Source organism: Amblyraja radiata, chromosome 11, assembly GCF_010909765.2.
Source record: "Amblyraja radiata isolate CabotCenter1 chromosome 11, sAmbRad1.1.pri, whole genome shotgun sequence".
Taxonomy (NCBI): Eukaryota; Metazoa; Chordata; class Chondrichthyes; order Rajiformes; family Rajidae; genus Amblyraja; species Amblyraja radiata.
This window is the reverse complement of record NC_045966.1, coordinates 42,174,264-42,196,758: the sequence shown is the minus strand read 5'-3', so window position 1 is coordinate 42,196,758 and position 22,495 is coordinate 42,174,264. Positions and strand designations below refer to the sequence as shown.

Below are 22,495 nucleotides of genomic sequence, written 5' to 3'. Positions count from 1 at the left end.
GCCTTCAGGTGAGTGAAAGTGCACTCACCAGCCAATGGTTATATTGAAGAAGAGTCTGGACCCGAAATGTAACCCATTCCTTTGCTCCAGAGATGCTACTTGTCCTGCTGAGTTACTCCAGCTGTTTGTGTCTATCCTCGTTATATTTTCATATCTCTGCACATGGGTAGCTATATTTACATTGTTTAAAAAAAAATCTAAATGGAAATTGAATAAAAGTTAACTAATATGTAAGTCAATATCTACATTTCCCACACCATCTTCCCATGCTTCCAGTGTTCTCGAGTGTGCCGCCAGAACTGTGTCTTTCTGACATGTTGAAGTCTTAAGGGCATGTCCCACGAGCATGCAACTCCATGCGGCAAGCGTGACCTAACGTGGTCGCTTGAGCCGTACGGCCTCGCGGGGCCGGTCCCACCGATCACCGGAGCCGTATGGAGTTGTGCGGAGCTGGTCCCGACATCACACCGGGCTCCGAAAAACTGACTGTGTTCAAAAAGTCCGTGAGGCAACGGCCTGCCGGCCCGCAGCCACCTCGACGGGCATACGCAGCGTCTTGACGCCGTACGTTACGCGCGAATTTCCTGCTGACTTCGCTCGAACTTCACGTCACTCACTCGACCTCCGCGGGGCCCCCGCTTCCGGTTTGGTCGCACTTGCCGCATGCAGGTCGCATGCTCGTCGGACAGGCCCTTTAGCATGTGCTGTCCCCTATTCTCAGTTTAAAGATAAGAGAACTAAAAGTTCCTGTTTGTTTCCAGGCCACAGTATTACAAGCTTTTAGAAGAATGCGTGTCTCAAATAGTCCTGCAAAAAAATGGATGTGACCCAGACTTCAAGTGCAGAAAAATTACTCTGGATACGGACCATTTAATAGGTAAATACAGCTTATAATCTTTGATTTTATTTTGCCTCAATTGTAGGTTTGCAAAAATAATTACATTTCGACACTTTGAAGCTAACCATAGATGTGGCCACATACACAAATGCAAGTCGCCATTTGATCTCAATTTTGGCCTAATAATAGAACTGCACTGTGACAAGATTGGATGTGCTTAAAAACACTTTAATGGATTTTTTTCCCCCACAGATAACATGATTGACAAAACCAAGGTGAGGATCAGCGAAACCAAAGCTGCAGAACTGGAAAAAAAGGTAATTCAGCAGTGAAAATGTAAGGCGTAACCTAATTTTAAGGGTAAATGTGACTCTACACTTGCTCTGATTGATGTCCACTCACAACCAGCTGCAAATATATCATGCGGTCAAATCTTTAATTCCAATTTTGTCAGAATATTCAAATAGATGCCAGTTGGTTTTATATACAAATGTCTACAATGATTAGCTTAATGTAAAGCCTACCTGTTGCATTTCAAAGCAAATAATATGGGACGTTACTTTGGACTCATAGACTTTAGAGAAATATTGCGGAAACAGGCCCTTCAGCCCACCGAGTCCATTCGGTAATAAAGATCAGCGATCATCCCATACACTGACACTATCCTACACATTAGGGCCAATTTATAATTTATACCAAAGCCTATTAACCTGTACATCTTTGGTATGTGGGAGGAAACAAGAGCACTCATGCGGTGACGGGGTGAACATAAAAACTCTGTAGACACCTCCCATCGTCAGTATGGAACCTGGATCTCTGGCGCTGTATGGCAGCAACTCTACTGCTGCGCCACTGTTCCACCCAAGTTGTTTTCATTAAAAAAATAATTTGGCTCTCAATGCCAACTTAGATTTGAGTGACCTCTAATTTAATTGCAGGTGTGATTCTAGTCTAAGCCTTCTGCACAAATTCCCCATGTGTTTGTTCTTTGTGTTTAAATTGTGTTTAAATTGAGAAATTGAATTGATGATCATTGATATCTAGTTTAGTTTAGAGCTATGGCATGGAAACAGGTCTCGGCCCACTTAGTCCACGCTGACCATCGATCACTCCTCCATACTAGTTGTATGTTACTCTATTTTCGCATCCACTCGCTACACACTACAATTTAGAGAGGGCCAATTAACTGAAAAACCCACTCATCTATGAGATGTGGGAGGAAACTGGAGCTTTGGGATGTGGGATGAAATTGTTTATTCAAAATAAAGAAGTTGAAAATCGAAAATAGTATCCAAAGTATTGGTCAGGCAGAAATGACCAACATGCAGCCTTCATGAAAAGTTAGGAGATGATGTTTCCTTTCCACAACCTCTCATTAAAAACTGCCCACAATGAAGCGCTGCGAATTTGACCCACTGTGGTAGGCGAAATAACCCTTGAAGAAAAATGCCTTTAGTCTTTCTACCAATTATCTTATATCCTCTCTACAAGTGGGAGTTGTGCCTTCCTGTACACCTCTGACCCTGATGTCTTTGGTTCTTTCCCAGTCACCTATGTATTCATTGACCCTTAGCCATTGGACTATAATTATTCATTGTTCCTGCATTTTCTGCCAAATCTCCTTATCCTTCTGGTGTCAAAGTAGAGTAATCCTGGGTTCTGCAGCCTATCCAATTAACTTTAATCTTTTATTTTGAGCCATTCGGGCAAATCTTTTCTGTACCTTCTACAAAGCCTGTTTATCCTTCCTAATAAGAGCCTGGAGATGGATGCACTATTGTACCCTGTACAACTTTTGTCTTTGATAGAAATGTAACATAAACCTCTCACTCTCTTCTTTCCCTCACTCCTCTCTTTGCTCTTTCTCTTTGCTCTCTCTCCTCTCTTTCATTCTTTCCTCTTTTCTCACCCTCTCTCCCTCTCTATCTTCCTCCCTCCATTTCTCTCATCCTCCCTCCCTTTCTCTCTTCCCCATCTCTCACTTTCCTCATCTCTCTCCCCATCTCTCTCTCTCTCTCTCTCTCTCCCCATCTCTCTCTCTCCCCATCTCTCTCTCTCTCCCCATCTCTCTCCTCTCCCCATCTCTCTCTCTCTCCCCATCTCTCTCTCTCCCCATCTCTCTCTCTCTCTCCCCATCTCTCTCTCTCCCCATCTCTCTCTCTCTCCCTCCCCATCTCTCCTCTCTCTCTCCCCATCTCTCTCTCCCCATCTCTCTCTCTCTCTCCCCATCTCTCCTCTCTCTCTCCCCATCTCTCTCTCTCTCTCTCTCTCTCTCTCTCTCTCCCCATCTCTCTCTCTCTCTCTCTCTCCCCCTCTCTATCTCTCTCTCTCTCCCCCTCTCTCTCTCTCCCGCATCTCTCTCCCCCTCTCTCTCTCTCTCTCCCTCTCCCCCTCTCTCTCTCTCCCCATCTCTCTCTCTCTATCTCTCTCCCCATCTCTCTCTCTCTCCCCATCTCTCTCTCTCTCTCCCTCTCCCCCATCTCCCTCTCCCCCCATCTCTCTCTCTCCCCATCTCTCTCTCCCCATCTCTCTCTCTCCCCATCTCTCTCTCCCCATCTCTCTCTTCCCATCTCTCTCTCTCTCCCCATCTCTCTCTCTCTCTCTCTCTCTCTCTCCCCATCTCTCCTCTCTCTCTCTCTCTCCCCATCTCTCCTCTCTCTCTCTCTCCCCATCTCCCCTCTTTCTCTCTCCCCATCTCTCCTCTCTCTCTCTCCCCATCTCCCCTCTCTCTCTCTCTCCCCATCTCTCTCTCCCCCCATCTCTCTCTCTCCCCATCTCTCTCTCTCCCCATCTCTCTCTCCCCATCTCTCTGGGCAGCCTTTTTGAAGCAGCGACTCCTATAAATCCCTTCGTTGGTGGGAAGGTCACTACCTTTGATGGACTGGGCGGTATTAACCACTTTTTGCATTCTTATTCGCTCCTCGGCGTTCAGGTTGCTGAACCAGGCAATGTAAAGTTCCCCTACCTTTCTCTGTAAACTATTAATATTTATCTGCAAATTATACTGACTATCAATAATGTTAGTTCTGCTCCTGAGGAAACCTCACAATACCTCCATTGATTCTAAAATCAAAGCTGCCCACAGCTTTGTTTTCTATTCATTAGCTGCTATTTATCAACATGCTGCCACCCCTCTGTTATTTCATGTGTCTCAAAATTGCGCAAGCCAGATGATACTTTTGAGTCTATTTACTCAACGTCAATTATACTGCCTGCCTCGGCCCTCTCTAATAATCTTTTCAAGTAACTCAAACCAATTAGTCAAGTCCTTTTTGCCTTAAAGAAGTTTATGCTGAATGATTCGTACAATTACGCTTGTCCAAGTGCCTTCCATTTTCTACAGCTGTTTCTCAGTGTTTCCTAGTGCTTTAGATATATTAAAGGAAGATGGTATGAGTTTGGTGTGGTCTTTGCAGTTACTTCTCATAATCCCTGCTTTCTCTCCCTGCTCAGGAAGCGAGGATTCTGTCTGTGCAGGCCAATTGATTTGCATTAATGTTATCCTGTCCTTCAAGCAGAAGGACATGCCATGAAAGCGATTGTTTCCATCAGAGTTAATTCAGGGTGAGATGTGAGGAAAGTTGAACATATGACCAAGAGAAATCGAGCAGATTCCAAATGCCAGCTCAAGAACCATTTAATATATTGTGACGTTGACTTAAGTGGGTTGGGTGTATTTGTTCTGACTTGATTGGAATAGATTAGATTAGTTTATTACCATATACACCATGGTGCAGTGAAATTCCTTGCTCAAATGAAGCTCCTAGAATTGACTGTCTATATGATAGTAATAATGCATTAGTGAATAAAATAACAGATGTAAAACAGCAGAATAGGAACAGAATTAGGCAATTCGTCCCATCGAGTCTGCTCCATTTGATCATGGCTGATCTATTTTTCCCTCTCATTCTCCTGCCTTCTCCCCGTAACCCCGTAAAAATGATGCAAATTATGCTATGGTCAAAAAGTACAAAGGTACAATCAAGCCACCCACAGTGTACAGGTACAGGATGAAGGGAATAACATATAGGGCAAGATAAAGTCGTGTACAGACGGATTAAATATAGTCCGAGGTAGATGGGAGCTCAAGACCGCTCTCTAGTTGTTGATGGGATGGTTCAGTTGCGTGATCACAGCACTGTTTCACACTTCTGTACCGCTTGCCTGATGGGAGAGGGAAGAAGAGGGAGTGACCGGGGTATAACTGGTCCTTAATTATGCTGGTGGCCTTGCTGAGGCAGCATGAATTGTAGATGGTGTCAATGGAAGGGAGGTTGGTTTGTGCGATGGTCTAGGCTGCATCCACAACTCTGCAATTTCTTGTAGTCTTGGATGGAGCTGTTCCCAAACAATGCTATGATGCATCCCGATAAAATGCTTTCTACGGCGCATCTGTAGAAGTGTACCACCTTCCTATCCAGTTCCTCTTCCTGGCCCAAGGCTCTGTTTCATTGTTTTTAGGTCCTAATTAATGCCCTCACCCCTAACTTACTTGGCCTAAAATTTAAAAGGCCAAAATGACTCACTGCCTTTGTTCTGCTTAGAGCTGTATTGAACACCTAAACGTTAATGGGAATGAACAATTATGCTTGCAGTTATCCTGCATTAATGACTGGTGTACAGACTGATTGCCATTCTTTAATTTGTTCATTAAATAACTTTTTTTTAACACCTCTCCTATGCGGTCAGAATGGAATTGCATACTGGTTCAAAAGCACAATGAGGCACGTGACAAACTTCTGTGCTGCCTAACTTTTTATATTTGTAATATTTTTTTCTTGCAGCTTGATTTGGAGCTGACTACTCGACATGAACTTCAGGTGGAAATTAGGAAAAAAGAGACTGATTTTGAATCAAAGCTCTCTGAACTTCAAACAAAGCTACAGATGCTGGAGACGGATAAAACTGAGGTGGTAACCGATAACAAGAAGCTGCTGAACGAAATTAATCAGCTAAAGGATGAGGTAATTCACTTAATTTAGTACACGGCATACCCTCCAAACTCTCGAGAGTGCAGCAATAGCTTGCCAGCTTTCCAAACTGACATTGTGGTGAGTGGGAGGTGGTGGAATACAGGTATCTCAAAGGCAAAATGGTTTGTTCATTGGAATCAGAAAAGTACTTTGTTGTTTTGAGGAAACACAAACACAAGAGTTGGGAAGGAAGATCGAATGGTGAAGACATTTTTTGGAAAAGCAGGAAGCATGTTTTTCCATATAAATCTGAGGTGGATGTAATAGTGGTGTTTAAGAGGCACATTGATACGCACAAAATGGAGGGATATGGATTAAGTGCAGGCAGATAAAGTTATCTTGGCATCAGGTTCAGCATTGACATTATGGGTCGTAAGGGCCTGTTCCTGTGCTGTACTGTTCTATGTTCTAAATCTGAAAGGCATCTTTAATCCACCTACAAAAATGCTGTGAAAGCTGGGAAATTGAGACTTTTAAGGCAGACCAACACAATTTTTGGGGGTTAATAAATCAAAATGAAATTAATGTGAGGAAAACTATCACAGTCTAATTAAATGACATAACAGATTTTAGAATGACTGTTTCATAACTTCATGTCCTAGGAGCAGAATTAGGTCATTCAGCCCATCAAGTCTACCCCACCATTTAATTATGACTGATCTATCTTTCCCTCTCAACCCCATTCTCCTGCCTTTGCCCCATAGCCCCTGACACCCTTACTAATCAAGAATATGTCTATCTCCGCCTTAAAAATATCCATTGACTTGGATTCCACAACCATATGTGGCAATGAATTCCACAGATTCACCACCCTCTGACTAAAGAAATTCCTCCTCATCTCCTTTCTAAATATATTTCCTTTTATTCTAAGGCTTTGGCCTCTGGGTCTTAAGCTCTCCCACGAGTGGAAACATTCTCGTACTTTGTTCCGCTCCCTCCCCTGACAGCAGTCTGAAGACGGGTCTCGACCCGAAACGTCACCCATTCCTTCTCTCCAGAGATGCTGCCTCACCCGCTGAGTTACTCCAGCATTTTGTGTCTACCTTTCATTATTCGGTCTACACACAATTTGTATCATTTAATGTTAGATACTTTAAATTAAATAACAAATTATTAGTCAGTTGGATGAAAAGATATATCGGTACATCTGTAACAATATTCACCATTTGTCAAGAGAGTTTTATTGACATATGTCCAAATCAGCACAATGAAATTCTTTCTTGCAGCAACACAGCAGAATATGTAAACATAGTATTCTGTAAACAATATAATAAACAAAAAAATTGTTCTACGCGCACACACACATATTTATGTACAAATATATATATTTATATACAGGCTTCTATATTTTCTTCCCGCTAGCAGGTATGAAATTAGTGTGTGGCCAGGGTGGTGTGGGTCTCTGATGATGCTAGCTGTCTGTTTGAGGCAGCGACTCCTGTAAATCCCTTTGATGGTGGTTGAGGGGAGAACGGGGGTGGAGGGAGGTAACCCGATAAAATATTTAACAATCAGTGAGTGTGCAGCTGTTTGATCGTTAAATTTGGTTTTAAAATTACTTTAAAGAACACTGCCCCACTGGCTGTAAAATTAATTCAGAAAGGGCACAAGAACTGTGACAAATGTGACCTGTGATCAGTTTAACTTAGCGTCATGTTCAGCATGGACATTGTCCTCCAATTAATCTATTAAATGCATGAACCTAAAGACCTAAATTCCTTGGATTTTGCTGTTAAATCTATTGTGGGACAATGAGTAATCTATCACTACCGTGTATTTCTCATCAGCTAATGAAGTTCTACTTTTCCTCTCTCCCCTCAACCCACTCCTCCTCATAACGCTTCTGTTGTCTCTACATATTAAACCACTGTTACAAACATCACACCTGGGCTATCAAGGTTACAAATATGTTTTATTACCATTCAATTGTATTGCAATCAAATACAGCAATAGAAAAATGTGGAAACAAAGAAGAAGAGTCCCAATCCGAAATGGCACTTATCGATAATGTTATACAAAGGAACTGCAGATGCTGGTTTATACCAAAGATAGACATGAGATGCTGGAGTAACTTAGTGGGTCAGGCAGCATCTCTGGTGAAAATGGATAGATGACGTTTCGGGTCAGGATATTTCTTCAGGCGGCACCTATCAGTGTTCTCCAGAGACGCTACAAGACCTGTTGAATTACTGTAGTACCTAGTGGCTTTTTACAGTGTTTTTATGCCGTGATTCAGTGAATGATTTGCAGCTGTATCCACCATGGATGCAAGTTGCAGATTTGGCCATTCCTGAATTATAGATTTTCTTCTTATCGGCACAGACTCTGCTTGCATATTTACCATTTTCGGAAATCTTTCATCAACTGCCTTTTTAGTGTTTAGAGATACAGCATGGAAACAGGCCTTTTGGCCCACCGAGTCTGCGCCGACTAGCGATCACACCGTACACTACCGCTATCCTGCACACTAGGGACAATTTACAATTTCATCAAAACCAATTAACCTACAAACCTGTACACCTTTGGAGTGTGGAAGGAAACTGGAGCATCAGGAGAAAACCGACTGGGTCACAGCGAGAACGTGTAAACTACGTACAGACAGCACCCTTAGTCATTATCAAACCGGGATCTCTGGCACTGTATTCTACCGCTGCGCCACTATGCCGCCCCAATTTTATCCCACCATTTTGTGGTCCGAATTTGGTTAATATGTGTTGGCTCACACCGTTTTGATATCTAGATCGTGACTTGTCAGGAACCAGTCTCCTAGCTGCAGAACACTTGTCCATATTTCCATGTCTATGCACTGTAGCAGTGGAGGTCATCCAATCTCTCACTGCCTCGCTGGACTCAATGCTTCGATTGCACTTGTGAACATCAGTGGTGATTTCTGTGTCACCATATTTTCCTCTCAGTTTGAATATTTAAAGTTTGCTGGAATACTTCTTTGAATCTGCATGCAAAGGAATTTGAACCTTTAAACATACTTTGTTTTAACGATGTGGCATTTGTACAGACATTCTTCTCATGTTACTAATCTACTAGTGGAAAACTGTCTGGAAGCATACTGTGTCTCCTCTTTATAGCTTTGTACATCAATTAACATTTAGCTGGCTTGAGTTCTGCAAGAAATTATTCGTTTTAAAGCTTTATTAAGAATCAGGTTATTAATAGTACTGTGAAATTTCAGTCATATGTTTATTATGCCCCAACTCTGAATATATCACCCAAGCAGAATTCCTGTTCCTTGTTTTTTTATGGCTTCCTGTCTTCTGGCTGTTATCTGCCTTGATTGATTCTCAATCACAATCCTAGACCGCTTTCAACGTCTCGCATATATCTCTAAATAGACATTCTCTGCATCATTTTTTTCTTTGCTTTCCTCTCTTAACACGAGGATTAGCCATGTTTATCTTCTTGTCAAAGCAACTTTTTTCATTTCAGATTATTGGTTCTGTTGCATTGTCAGTCTTTAAAAATATGTTCCTTTCCGGTCATTACTAATTCTCACACAGATTGGTGTTTGCATTTTTTATTAGTTTTCAACATTCTTTTAACAAAATTTCTGGGGCGATGAGGAATGAGAGGGACATTTAGTTATACCTTTCAATAGGCTATTTTAGGCATGGTGGACCAAATGGCCATCTTCTCTCATTCCTTCAACCAATGTGACATGACCACAGGCATCTTTCTGCAAGGTAATATTAGTGAACAAGTAGAAAATAATATGTAGGAAGGATCTGTAGATGCTGTTTTAAACCGAACACAGAAGTAGAGGCTGTAGTAACTCAGCCGGTCAAGCAGCATCCCTGGAGAAAAGGAACAGACAATGTTTTGGGTCGAGACAATTCCCCAGACAAAATCATATTAGTCTTAGTTTTAGAGATACAGCTGGGAAACTGGCTGTTGGGCCCATTGTGCCCACGCTGACCAGTGATACCCTGTTCACTAGTTCTATCCTACACATTAGGGACAATTTACAGAGGCCAACTAACCTACCAACATGTACATCTTTGAATGTGGGAGGAAACCGGAGCAAACACATGCAGTCGCAGGGATAACATACAGGTTCTGAACAGACAGCACGTGGTCAGGATCAAACCCAGGTCTTTGGTGCTGCAAGGCAGCACTGCTGCTGCCTCTCTTTAATCAGTGGAGTAACTCAGGAGGTCATGCACTTTTGTAAACCAGCATCTGCAGTTCCTTCTTTCTACATTGGTTGGAGACAACATGGTTTAAGGAAAGGTAATGATTTGAGGATGCAGTGAACAGTGTGCATAATAGGTATTAGTGAGTATGGTATATTTGCATAAACATCTGTTGCATACAATAATGGCTCATGCATTTGGGGTTGAGGATTAGATATTATCTTAAATAAGGAATTGGTTAAAGGACAGAGATTGGAAGTTAAAGCTCCAGTTTGGCAGAAGGTTGATGGTGATGTACAATAGGATCGGATCTGAATGTAACGTGAACGCTCCATTCTTGCATAGTCATAGTCTATTTATCACTTTGTTACCAAGAATGTATCTACCTCTGCCGTAAAAAGTATTCAAAGACTTTGCTTCTAAAGCTCATTGTAGAAGCATGGTCCAAACTCTTGACTCTGTGAGACAGAAAAAAAGTAACGCTTGGGGTGGCACAGCGGTGGAGTTGCTGCCTTATAGTGCCAAAGACCCGGGTTCAATCCTGATTACGGGTGCTGTTTGTATGGAACTTATACGTTCTCCCTGTGACTGTGTGGGTGACCGGGTGCTCCTGTTTCCTCCCATATTCCTAAGATAAGTTTGTAGTTTAGTTGGCTTTGGAAGAAATTGTCCCAAGTGTATGTATGTAAGATAGTGTTAGTGTATGGGGTGATCACTGTGCGGCGTGGACTCGGTGGGCCAAAGGGCCTTTTTTCGCGCTGTATCGCTAACACGTGAATACCCTCGGAGAAATAAAACACCTAGTCTCTGTTTTTAACAGTGACCCTTCGTTCTGGATTCCCCCACAGCAAAAAACACCCTCTTGTCCATCCTGTCACCACCCTTCAAAATCTTTTGTGTATCCATCGTTCTCCTGCACTCTCTAAATTCTCGGGGTAACAAACCCAACTCATCCAAACCATCCTCAGAAGACTCATTCCAGATATTAATGCAGGAAACCACTGAACTGCATTCAATGGATTAAAAAAAATCTTATGTAAGGAGCTCAATACCGTAAATATACTCCAATGTGGATTCACCAGTATCCCATATAATAGAAACACAACTTCACTATTCTCTATTTTACTGAACTCCCCAAGCAATAAAATATAACATTCTGTTTATTTCCCTAATTACATGCTACACTTCCATAATTGCCTTTACTAAATCATGCACTAAGTACACAAACTCCTCCCCATCCAAGAGCCCTGTAATAGGTACAATGCTTTTTTTTTAAACTTTTCCTGCCAAAATGAACATTTACATTTTTCAACATTATGTTCCATTTGGCAGGTCTTTGCTTATCCATAATCTGTACAGCTTTGTGTTGGAAGGAACTGTTGATGCTGGTTTACAATGAAGATAGGCACAAAATGCACTCAGCAGGTCAGTCCGCATCTCTGGAGAAAAGGAATGGGTGACGTTTCAGGTTGACACCTTTCAGACTCCTGAGCATTTTGTGTCTATCATCTGTATATCCTTCCGTCTGTTTTCAAATTGCTTTCCTTTCCCATTTATGTTTCATTTCTAAATGTAGCAACTTGGCTTGGAGCCACCATCCATGTAATTTCCTCAAATGTTAAATGTTGAGGTCTCAGCACCAAAGCATTATTCATTACATCTTGCAACCAGCAAAGGATCCATTTATACCCAATGTCTTTCTGTTAACTAAATAATATACGTTAACCATCCATCCAAATCTCATTTGCTAAGAGCTTTCAGTTTTCTCAAAAACATTTAATGCAATATTTCGGTTAAATTGCATTTGCTGGTCAATGCATGGAAAGATATATTCAGCCTTTTACTATCTTTTAAAGCATTTGTCAAAATGAGATCTGCTCATCGGCTTGAATAGAACCTTTTTCCATGTATAGTCAAACCAAAACAACAGAAGTATTAAATATACAAGGCTTGGCATCTTCCAAAAGTAAATCAAATGCAGATTAATGTTAGGCTGTTCTACATTGTTCCAGCAAAGCAAACCTTTTCACTGCACCTATGTGACAATAATAAACCTAAACCTAAAACAGGAAAGCACCTGAAATCCGCATTTATTCTATTCATGCTTATGATCCTGACGCACATTTCTACTTTTACATTTAGTGTGTAGGCATGTACACAAGTGGATATCCGTCCTCTGCCCCGTTTCCGTTCAGATCTTCAAGGACCCAAGAATTTTGATCTAAGGCAGGTCTGAGGCCAGATCGTCACCTGGAACCCCTCCCCCCATCCCCTCTCCTGCATCAAATCAACTTCCACCCACTGCAGCTGAAACCCCTTCCCATCTGCTCTTCATGAGTTAATGTTCTAAACTGAAGTCTGGCACGGGTAGTGGATTATCTCACAGGAGTTCATGCATTGTAAAGCAACATCCTGAAAGCTTGTCCAATTAAGGAGTTTGTCCTTTTCCTCCAGGCAACTTCCCTTTGTGCGGCAGGAATGCAAGGTCTCTTCCTGCTCTGGTTTTCTTTTCCAACTTCAGCCTGTGGAAAACAAAATGTTAGTCCGTTGTGCGTCACGACCATTATTGTTCAATAATGTATGTGTACTTTGTACAATTAGTATGGAATGAGAGCAGTCATGCTGTCTCTTTCCAGAATTAATATTTTTGAAAAACGAAATCTGATTTTGATTCCATTGCTATGTTGAGTACTTGCCATCATTTGTACTTCACTGCAGGAGCTGATTCCAAAAGCTACTGAAAAGACACATGAAGCAGAACCAACACTTATTATTCGACAAATGTTTAATTAGCAAGTTGTTCTATTCACTGATCAGGAACAGTGCTTTTCTTTTCTGTCTCTTTAATGAGTAAAAACTGCTGCCAGATATTTCAGTGTACTTTATCTCCCAGCATCAGTTTTCAAAACAACTTCACCTTAAATCGGCTCATGGCTTAAAATGGATTAAAAAAACGTCTTTCTAATTGCAGTCAAGTTCTTTATCAGAAAATCAGTCCATTAATATTGAACTATTTTTCAATTGAAATTGCTTATTTTGTGATATTACATCCAACTTTGCCATAAATTGACTTAAAATGAAAGGCAATCCACAAAATTATTTTAAAACTTGAGAAATTGAAAAGTAGCTTTTAAATTATCCCGGTATTATATTTAAAACAGTCTATTTAGGTATACGATTTTCAGCTGTAACTTGTTCATTTTGAAACTAGGAAGGGGATTTAATCACGTTAAAGTTGAAACTAAGTGCTTGCCATTTTCTTTGAAGGAAGGCAAAATGTGCTTCAATAATATGCATGAATGAGCTGAATTTACATTTAAGTCACACTTCCTAAATGCTATTAAACCAAGAACTTCGCTTTTGCCTTTCTCAGTTTCCATCTGCTGTGTCTTGTTCCTTTCTTTCAGACTCCAGCATTGTTGCATTATATGGATGAAATTCTAGGCAGCCGACACAGGACATCTGGCCAATTGTTGCATGCTATTTTGGTTCTATTGTGACTTTCAGTAAAGCTATCGTTGAAAATAAACTCAGTATTAAAGTGGGGCCAGAACTGAGGCCTTTGTGTTTGGAAACCATAAATTCTTGTTGAACTGCACACATTCCACATGCAAACTTCTTTGGATGAAAAAGTAGCTTTATCACGTTCCCTCCATATGTTTGACTGGGTCTGCTACATCTGCTTTAAGTTACTTGACTAACATTTGTTTGTATTCCAAAATTGTGCTCTTGGGAAAAATGTTTGATTCTGTGCAGTAGTTGAAGGAGAAATCAACTTCATTTGGAAAAGAGAATTTGGAAATGAAACAGCACACTGTTCTTTTCAGCATTATCTGACATTCTTTTTAATCTAGACTGAAGTACATCAGAGGCCATCTCCAGGTAGAGGCCCAAGAGAATACAGATGGTGGGATCTGGAGCAAAGAGCAAACCCCTGGAGGAACTTATTGATAGATGGTGTTTTGGGTTGTGACCCTTCTTCAGACTGACCAGTCTGAAGAAAGGCCACGACCCGAAATATCACCTATCCATGAGTTCATCCAGAAGTGATCAGTCTGAGGAAGGGTCCCAAACCGAAACGTCACCCATTCAGTCTGAGGAAGGGTCCTGATCTGAAATGTCACCTACATCAGTCTCCAGAAGGGTCCCGACCCAAAATGACACATATCCTTGTTCTCCAAAGAAGCTGCCTGACTAGAGCTATTCCTGTACTTTGTGTCTCTTTTTGTAAACCTGCATTTGCAGTTCCTAGTGTCTCTTGGTGGAATTCAGCAGATTAGGCAGCATTCCTGGAGGCAGAGAGATGGTCAAGACTCTACAATCAGTGCCCATGACCTGAAACACGACTATTCCTCTTCCTCCACAGATGCTGCCTGAACATCTGAGTTCCTCCAGCAGATTGTTTTTTGTACAATCTTCAGGTAGTTTTATGTTATTACAGAAATCGGAGTGGGAGCTTCCTCGATTGATTCCTGTTTGACCTTGTGATTGCAATACTTGTGCACAAGGGGTACAAGAATCCTTTTGAGAAACTTAAGGAGATTTGGTCACGTTGTATCAGAAAGTACTATAAGTACTTATGGAACATTGCAATAATGGATTGAGACTCCTGTAATGTGCTCCATGGCTCTCTTTGATCCTAATGGGCCTGTCCCACTGAGGCAACTTTTTAGGCGACTGCAGGAGACTATGCAGTCGCCACATGGTTGCCACATGTTCGCGGGTGGTTGCCGGGGAGTCGCCTTCATGGTCGTGAGGAGTTCCCGCATTCTGGGAACTAGTTGTGGCCTCATTATGGTCGTCGCAAATTTTTCAACATGTTGAAAAATTAGCGGTGACCAGAATGAAGCCGCCATGGAGAGTAGCGAGAATTCTCGTGCCGAAGGTGGGTCGCCAGGAGACCCTAGTAGGTTGCCAGGAGGTCGAAGGTTCTCGTAGGTTTTCGCAGGTTGTGGCCGGTGCTGACCGGTGAATTTCTTTGGCTCATTGTGGAAAAGAAACGTAAGCAGTAGTTTTCAGAACCAAGGAAAACCGACCGGTAATGTTAAATGTCCACCGAGCTTCACAGTCGTATATCTCTGGCTTCTTCAAAGTTGTCTCCACTCCTTCTCCCCCCCTCCCCCCCCCCCCCTCCCCACCACCACCCTCTCTCTTAAAGGACTTACCTTACTCTGTGCTTTAGCCGTCTTAATTATAGCACCAACCTTCCTGTTTAATGCGGTGTGTGTCTGTATCACCTTGGCTTTGCACCATGTGCATTTCACTCAGACAGCGCTCCCCACGCTTGCCCTATCCCCTGCCTGCATAACGGGCTGGTGAAGGAAGCGGTGTGTGTGTGTGTCTCTGACAGTCGCCGTTCCAGTTGCCGGTTTTTCAGGCGACTGCTGGCAGCTTGACACTCGCCGCAGTCGCCTGAAAAATCGCCTAAGTGGGACAGGCCCATTAGTATCTTCTCCCACACATAGCACAATTTCACTTGACCCCCCAAGAAACCCAGGCTCAATCGCAGTCCCTCTGTCATTCCACAGCTCCCTTGCTCTAATCTTGAGCCACACAACTCTTCAGGCCCTGACTCTAGCAATTGTGTCACCTTTTCTCCGCTCTTTCAACTTCAACCAGATTTAAATGCATTGGGGAACAAGATAGGAAAGCTGGTGGGTGATCCAGACTTCAGTCCGTGGTAAGGAGGAAAAATTGAAATATGGAATTCCAGATGTTTTGATTTTACAAGTTGAACTAAAATATGCTAAAAGAAGACATTTTTCTCACAACAAGTTGCAGCGTGTCCTTTTATTGTAAGTGAATAACATAGCCAATAAGTTGATTGATCGTAGACCAAATCTTGTTTCTTTGCTCAATAGAAGGAATTATATTCTTATCAAGGCCAGGTGAACAGAAGGTGCTGGCAGCCTGCCAACCAAAGTATTGCAGGGAATATTTTTGTGCCAGGATTTTCCCGGAAATGCTAGTGGTTCTGTGAGGACCTGCCAGCATTTACAGTACCTCCAAAATGCCAGCAAGTTCAGGATTACAAATGAATGTGAAAGTTCTGATAAATCTTGCAGGCAATTACTTGGCTGCAAGAGCAGCTCAGCACTAAATACCCCAACATTTCCAATGGGTATTTGCTCATAAAAGCTGCATTTAAAACAAAATTAATTAATTTGTTTAATTGTTTGAAGATTTTATTAAATTTATTTTTTAATTTTAGTTTGTTTTTAATGGTTTCATTGTTTTCAATTATTTTTCAATTTTAAAGCATTTTAAATCTCAACAGCTGTGAACAGCAGCAAAGCCTGGGGATTTTGACTTTGCCCTGTATTGATCTATTTCAAGAATGTCAAGCGTGTCTAAACAAAAACATAGAACTGTACAGCACAGGAACAGGTCCACAATGTCTGTGCCAAACATTATGCCAAATTAAATGAATCTCTTAAGGCTCCATGTGCTCCCAGCACTTTATTCCCAGCACATTCAAAGGTTTCAAAGGTCTTTTATTATCACGTGTACCAATTAAGGTACAGTGTATGTAAATTACCATACAGCCATACTAAAAAAGCAACGACACATAACTACATAAAAGTTAACATAAGCATCCACCACAGCGGATTCCCCACATTCCTCACTGTGATGTAAGGTAATAAAGTCTAATCTTCTTCCCTCATTATTCTCCTGCGGTCGGGGCAGTCAAACCATCCATTGGGGCGATCGAAGCTCCCGCAACCGGCGGTCGAAGCTCCCGCGTCGGGGCAATCAAAGCTCCCGCGTCGGGGCAGTCAAAGATCCCACGTCAGGGCGGTCAAGGCTCCTGCGTCGGGGCGGTTGAAACTCCTGCGGCTTGGAGTTCCCGAAGTCGGTCTCTGACCAGAGACCACAGCTCCATGATGTTAAAGTCCGCAGGCACCCGTGGTAGAGCTCAGAGGTCGATGACTGGCAAACGGCTCCGTGATATTGGAGCTCTCGAAGTCGGTCTTCAGCAAAGGCGGCAAACTCATCGATGTTAGGCTGCAGTGCAGACGGAGATTAGATAAGGGATAAAATCGCATCTCCATCGAGGTAAGAGATTAGAAAAAGTTTCCCCCAACCCCCAATATAAAACAAACTAAAGAACACAAAATACAAACATTTAACACATACTAAAAAAAACAACGAAGAAGAAAGGGGCAGACAGACTGTTGGCGAGGCAGCCATTGCTGGCGCCACCCAGTGAAGTACTGTGTCTCGTGTCTATCTTCTAAGCCTTCTAAACACCACAATCATATTTACTTCCACCATCCCCCTGGCAGTGCGTTCCAGGTACCTACCACTCTATGTAAATAAAACATCTCCTGGATATCTCCTTTTAAACTTTCCTTATAGTATTTGACATTTCCATCCTGGGAAAATATTATAAACATGTATCAAGTGTATCAACCTCTGCCTCCAACGCTCCAGGGAAAACAACCCCAGATTGTCCAACCTTTCGTTATAGCTAACATCCTCTAATCCAGCCAGTGCCCTGGTAAACCTCTTGATACGCTTGACACTCTTGCATCCTTTCCAAAGCCTCCACATCCTTCCTGTAATGGGGCAGACACAACTCTGATATAAACTAGAAACGTTACGTATTTTTTTTGCTGCAGCATTAGAGGCACATTGGATGCAACAACAATGAATATATAATAAATTATCAGATGGTCTACGTGAGCTAGACCATGTTAGTGCAAAAATATAAATATATAGTGTAAGTCTGTAGTGGTAGAATTGAGGTAGGGTTGTCATTTGGGTGGTTCAAGAACATGATAATTGATGGGAAGAAGCTGTTCTTGATTCTCTGGTTCCTGTAGTTTCCTGATGGTAGCAGTGCAAACCGAGTGTGGCTAGGGTAGTGTGGGAAATTAATGATATCAGCTACTTTTATGAGGCAGTGCGTCAAAAGATCTATTCGATGGTGAGAAGTTCAGAGCCCATGATGGACTAGGCAATGCTTACCACTTTCTGAAGCCTCCTTTGTTTTTCAGTATTTAAATTACTGAACCAGGCTGCAATGTAACCAATCATTATGCTGCCTACTGTACACTTGTGGAAGTTTGACAGAGCATTCAGCAATATATTGAATCTCCTCAAACCTCTGAGAAAGTAGTAGGATTGGTGGGCTTTTTTTATGATTGCATCAATGTGTGGGCCCAGGACAGACCATCAAAGATGTATACATCCTAGATTTTGAAACTCTTCCTCCCATTCCACCAGTGAAGACAGGTGCACTGTCCCTTGGATTTTCCTTCCTGAAGTCAACAATCAGTTCCTTGGTCTGGCTCGTGTTAAGAGTAAGATTGTTATTCTGGCACCACTTCATCAGCTTTTTAATCTTCCTCCTACTCATTATACTCATTGTTGCCTGTCATTGTGGTCTGTGATGGTATTAATGGATCCAGTTGCATGCGAAAGAGCAGAGACCCAATTTCCTGAGTTTGCAATGAGTTTGGAAGGGCTGATGGTGTTGATGAACAACAGGTTGACGTACATGACCCAGCATTGAGTGGGGAGCCAGCAAGTTTGCAACTACTGTCGACCTTTTGTAGCAGCAGGTGAAATGAAGGGGATCCAGGTCATGACCAAGACAGCAGGTGATGCCTTGTCTTTGTTGCTGCATGAATACATAAACTGATCCAGCATTTGTAGTTTAGTTATGCTTAGAAATACAGTGTGGATACAGGTCCTCCGGCCCACCGAGTCCACACTGACCACAATCACCCATACACGTTCTCTCCTCACACGAGGGACAATTTACAGGGGACAATTAACTTACAAACCCGCATGTCTTTGGGATATGGGAAGAAATCGGAGCACCTGGAGGAAACGTGGTCACAGGGAGAATGTGCAAACTCCGTACAGACAACACCCAAGGTCAAGATCGAACCAGGATCCCTGGCGCTGTAAGGCAGCAACTCTACCACTGCACCATTGTGCGGCCCCAAGCCTTACTTTTTTTTCTGCCTTTGATCCTCACTGTCAATGTTTTCCAATCTAATGTTTTCACACCATTACAAATTATTTTATGAGAATAACCCTTGCTTTTTTCAATTGCCAGTATGATCTTGCAGAGTGACCTGGTCGTTTTCTGATTCACCCTGAGTATAACAACCTCTTGAATGTGCAGAAATAGGATATCAAAACTACAGTAGGCCCTTGATTCTCACCTGCCTCTAGTACGCTGGAGACCTATTGATATTTGTCCTTTTTGGTTTTGTAGCCATTAATACCATCTGCTAAAAATCTACAAATCTGTTTTTTAACGTTTCATTTTCCCTACATTCAGCAATTTAGGAGAAAGGTCAGAATTCTGCAAAATATAAAGCATCTTTTTCTTTCTAAGTAACAAAATGAGAGCATCCTCAGCCAATATGAAGAATCATATGTGACACTTGTGACACTTTGGACATCCAGCCCATTGTGTCTGCACTAGTTAATGGCGCTATTTAGTCTATTCTCATTCCTATCTTTGGATCTTTACCTTTACAGGTCATTGCATTTCAAATGCACAGCCAAGCATTTCAAATATAAAGGTTTCTTTTTATCAGGCAGATATCCCCCTCGTCTCCCCGATCATCCTTTTACCAATTTAAGTTTGTGACTCTTGATTATTGACCTCCCTTATACCCTCTCTAGGCCCTCTATAACTTTATCCACCACAATTAAATGTTCAAATGCTTCTGTTCCAAAGAAAACAAACCCAGTGTAGACAAACTATCCACTCAGCCAAAACTTTACAGATCTGGCAGTAACTTCCATAAATTTCCTCTCTAGACTGCTCATTTCCTTCCGGTAATGAAATTAACCTCTTCCATCGCTTTTTTTACTTTTAAAAGAACAAATCTAAGTGTTAGAGCAACTCAGTGGAATAGGCTGCATCTCTGGAAGATGAGAGGTGACGTTTCGGGTCGGGTCCCTTCTTCAGACTGACATGCTAAGTTACTCCAGTGCTTTGTGCCTTTTTTTGTAAACTAGCATCTGCATTTCCTTGTAACTCTTTTTTTTAATCCTGTCATGTAACAAAGGCTGCTATTTTCAATATACTTGGGATGTAATAGAACATGTTCAAAGACCTAAGTTTAGATGAGAAATTGAAGATAGTGAATGCAAATCAATCATCACTTTCTCTGGTAAATGTTGTCTCATTTATTCCACAATGCTGCCCTGTTTTTGATTGACTTGCCAACTAGTTGACACCATTTGTTTGAACAGCCTCAGTTTAAATCCTTTATCATCTATTGATGCCCTAGTGTAGAAGTGCTATTGTTGCGAGTTACAAGCTTTGAAGGGATTTGATTACAGGAATTATTTGAGCAGCTACCCTGGAGTACTGAGCAGAACAATGTTCACTTTGCTGCATTTACAATCTGTCGACATAGCATATTGTACTTCAACACCATCTCAGTACATTACTCAATGCATTGGAACCAAACCCGTACAATGACTTTGAGAAAGTCCCCCATTAGCCAAGGAATTATTACTAGTCTTTTTCCTTCCTATGGCTTTATGTAGCAAGAACACTTTAACGGGAGGATCTGATGGTATTTCTTTGTTCAGCAAAATTGAATTTATTAACACAACTTCATAATGCACGGAAATGAATGTTTCTGTCATTGTTCAGGCAAATAACCCTCATACTACATAGAGACATAAGGAGCTGCAGATGCTGGAATCTTTAAACCCAAAACGTCACCTAATCCTTTTCTCCAGAGATGTTGCCCGACCCACTGTGTTACTCCAGCATTTTATGTCTATCCATGGTGTAAACTAGCATCTGCAGTATCTTCAAAAGCATCTAGGGAGGGATTGGACATGACATTTTGGGTCAGGACCCTTCTAATAGTTCAAATTATATCGTTCGTGGCATTAAGCTTATTTGAACTGTCAAACTTTACAGAGTGAGGCCACATTCAAATTGGAGGAGTAGCACTTCATATTTTGCTTGGTCAGCTTACAACGCAACTGTGTAAACGCTGATTTATCTCATTTCAAGTAACTCCTGCATTCCCCCTCCCTCACCCTAGTTTGCCTATCAATTCCATTGTTCGCATCCTTGTATCCCTCTCGTTGGTGAGAGAATGGAGCGGCTGGGATTGTATACTCTGGAATTTAGAAGGATGAGAGAGGATCTTATTGAAACATATGATTTTTAAGGGTTTGTATACGCTAGAGGCAGGAAACATGTTCCCGATGTTGGGGGAGTCCAGCACCAGGGGCCACAGTTTAAGAATAAGGGGTAAGCCATTTAGAACGGCTGTTGTGGTTCTACTGAATTGCAGAATAGACATAATGAATGCATTTATATTCATATTTATTTCTCATGTCCTTATATTTTAGTTCAGTTTAGATATACAATGTGGAAACCAAGCACACCAAGTCCCTGCTGACCATTGATAGTTCAATGTTATTCCTCTTTCTCATTCACTCCCTACACACTAGGGACAATTTACAGAGGACGATCAACCTAGAAACCCGCATGTCTTAGATATGTGGGAGGAAACCAGCGCACTTGGAGAAAACCCACATGGTCACAGGTAGAAAGTGCAAACTATGCACGAAAAAGCTCCCGTGGTCAGGATCAAATACTGGTCTCTTGTGCTGAGGCAAAAGCTCTACCATCTGTGCCACCATGCTGCCCTGCACATGCATTGATTAAGAAATACAATACATTTTCAAGTAGAACATTTGAGAACTCCTGGCTTCTGGCACTGACTCAATGGTGACAGTCAGTTCATCCATGAAGGCTCTGATTGGTGGTTGGTGTATTCCTGACTTGGTCTGAGGGCCCCGACACTCTGGCTCAGCAGACTTGACGATCACATTCATCGCCAAGGCAAAAAGGATCACAAAGATGGTACAGCCTGTGATGATCCCAACTTCCAGTCTGTGCCACTCTGATGTTACTGACCCTGATGAGACTCTCATGCTAAATTGGTTGTAATAGTCCAGGATGAGATCTACCAGTTGGCCCGGCACATGATGCTTGGCCATGACTCTCTGGATCAGCTTGTGTGGGATGGAGCCGAAGGCATTGGCCAGGTCAAGCTAGAACACTGTCAGGTCTCCCTTGTTCTCCCTGACTTCTCTGATGAGCTTGGTCACCACTCCCATATGCTCTAGACACCCCGGCACTCCAGATAAGCCTCCCTTTTGCACTGAGCTGTCGATGTAGCCATTGCTGGAGAGGAAGTTGGTCAGCCGCCTCGCCACTATGCTGAAGAAGATCTTGCCTTCAATGCTTAACAAGGAGATGATCCTGAACTGATCGATCATCTTGGAATCTTTTTCCTTTGGGATCCAGAATCCTTCAGTGTATCGCTGCTGCTGTCCCACTTTTCCTCTCCCCCAGATGAATTTCAGGATCTTCCACAGCCATTTTATTAACAAGGGGCAGTTCTTGTTGACCCTGTAGGGGACTCTGCTCAGGCCAGGGGCTGAACCAGATCGTGCTCTCTTCACAACTTCCTTGACCTCTTTCAGGAGTGGCTCTCTACTATCAAATGCCTTGATGGGTGGCGGTGGTT

The 22,495-nt window shown here is 42.2% G+C and overlaps 1 protein-coding gene and 1 long non-coding RNA gene across 9 annotated transcripts in view; one reads left to right on the top strand and one right to left on the bottom strand.

The window, feature by feature from the left end:
- diaph1 (diaphanous related formin 1) overlaps positions 1-22,495 on the top strand; it is a 345,460-nt gene that overhangs the window by 148,908 nt on the left and 174,057 nt on the right. For all 8 annotated transcript variants that reach the window (XR_004413473.1, XM_033029846.1, XM_033029845.1 and 5 more), the window contains 3 exons: positions 762-877; positions 1,091-1,155; positions 5,623-5,802. Coding sequence is in view for 7 of the 8 variants with exons in the window: in XM_033029846.1 (XP_032885737.1) it covers positions 762-877; positions 1,091-1,155; positions 5,623-5,802 (361 nt within the window). In the remaining variant the exon portion in view is untranslated. The remainder of the gene's footprint in view (positions 1-761; positions 878-1,090; positions 1,156-5,622; positions 5,803-22,495) is intronic.
- Positions 251-21,515, bottom strand: LOC116978593. The gene is made up of 3 exons (XR_004413474.1): positions 21,404-21,515; positions 1,959-1,973; positions 251-260 (listed from the first exon to the last, which is right to left on the bottom strand). It is a non-coding gene; the product is annotated as an uncharacterized LOC116978593 (long non-coding RNA).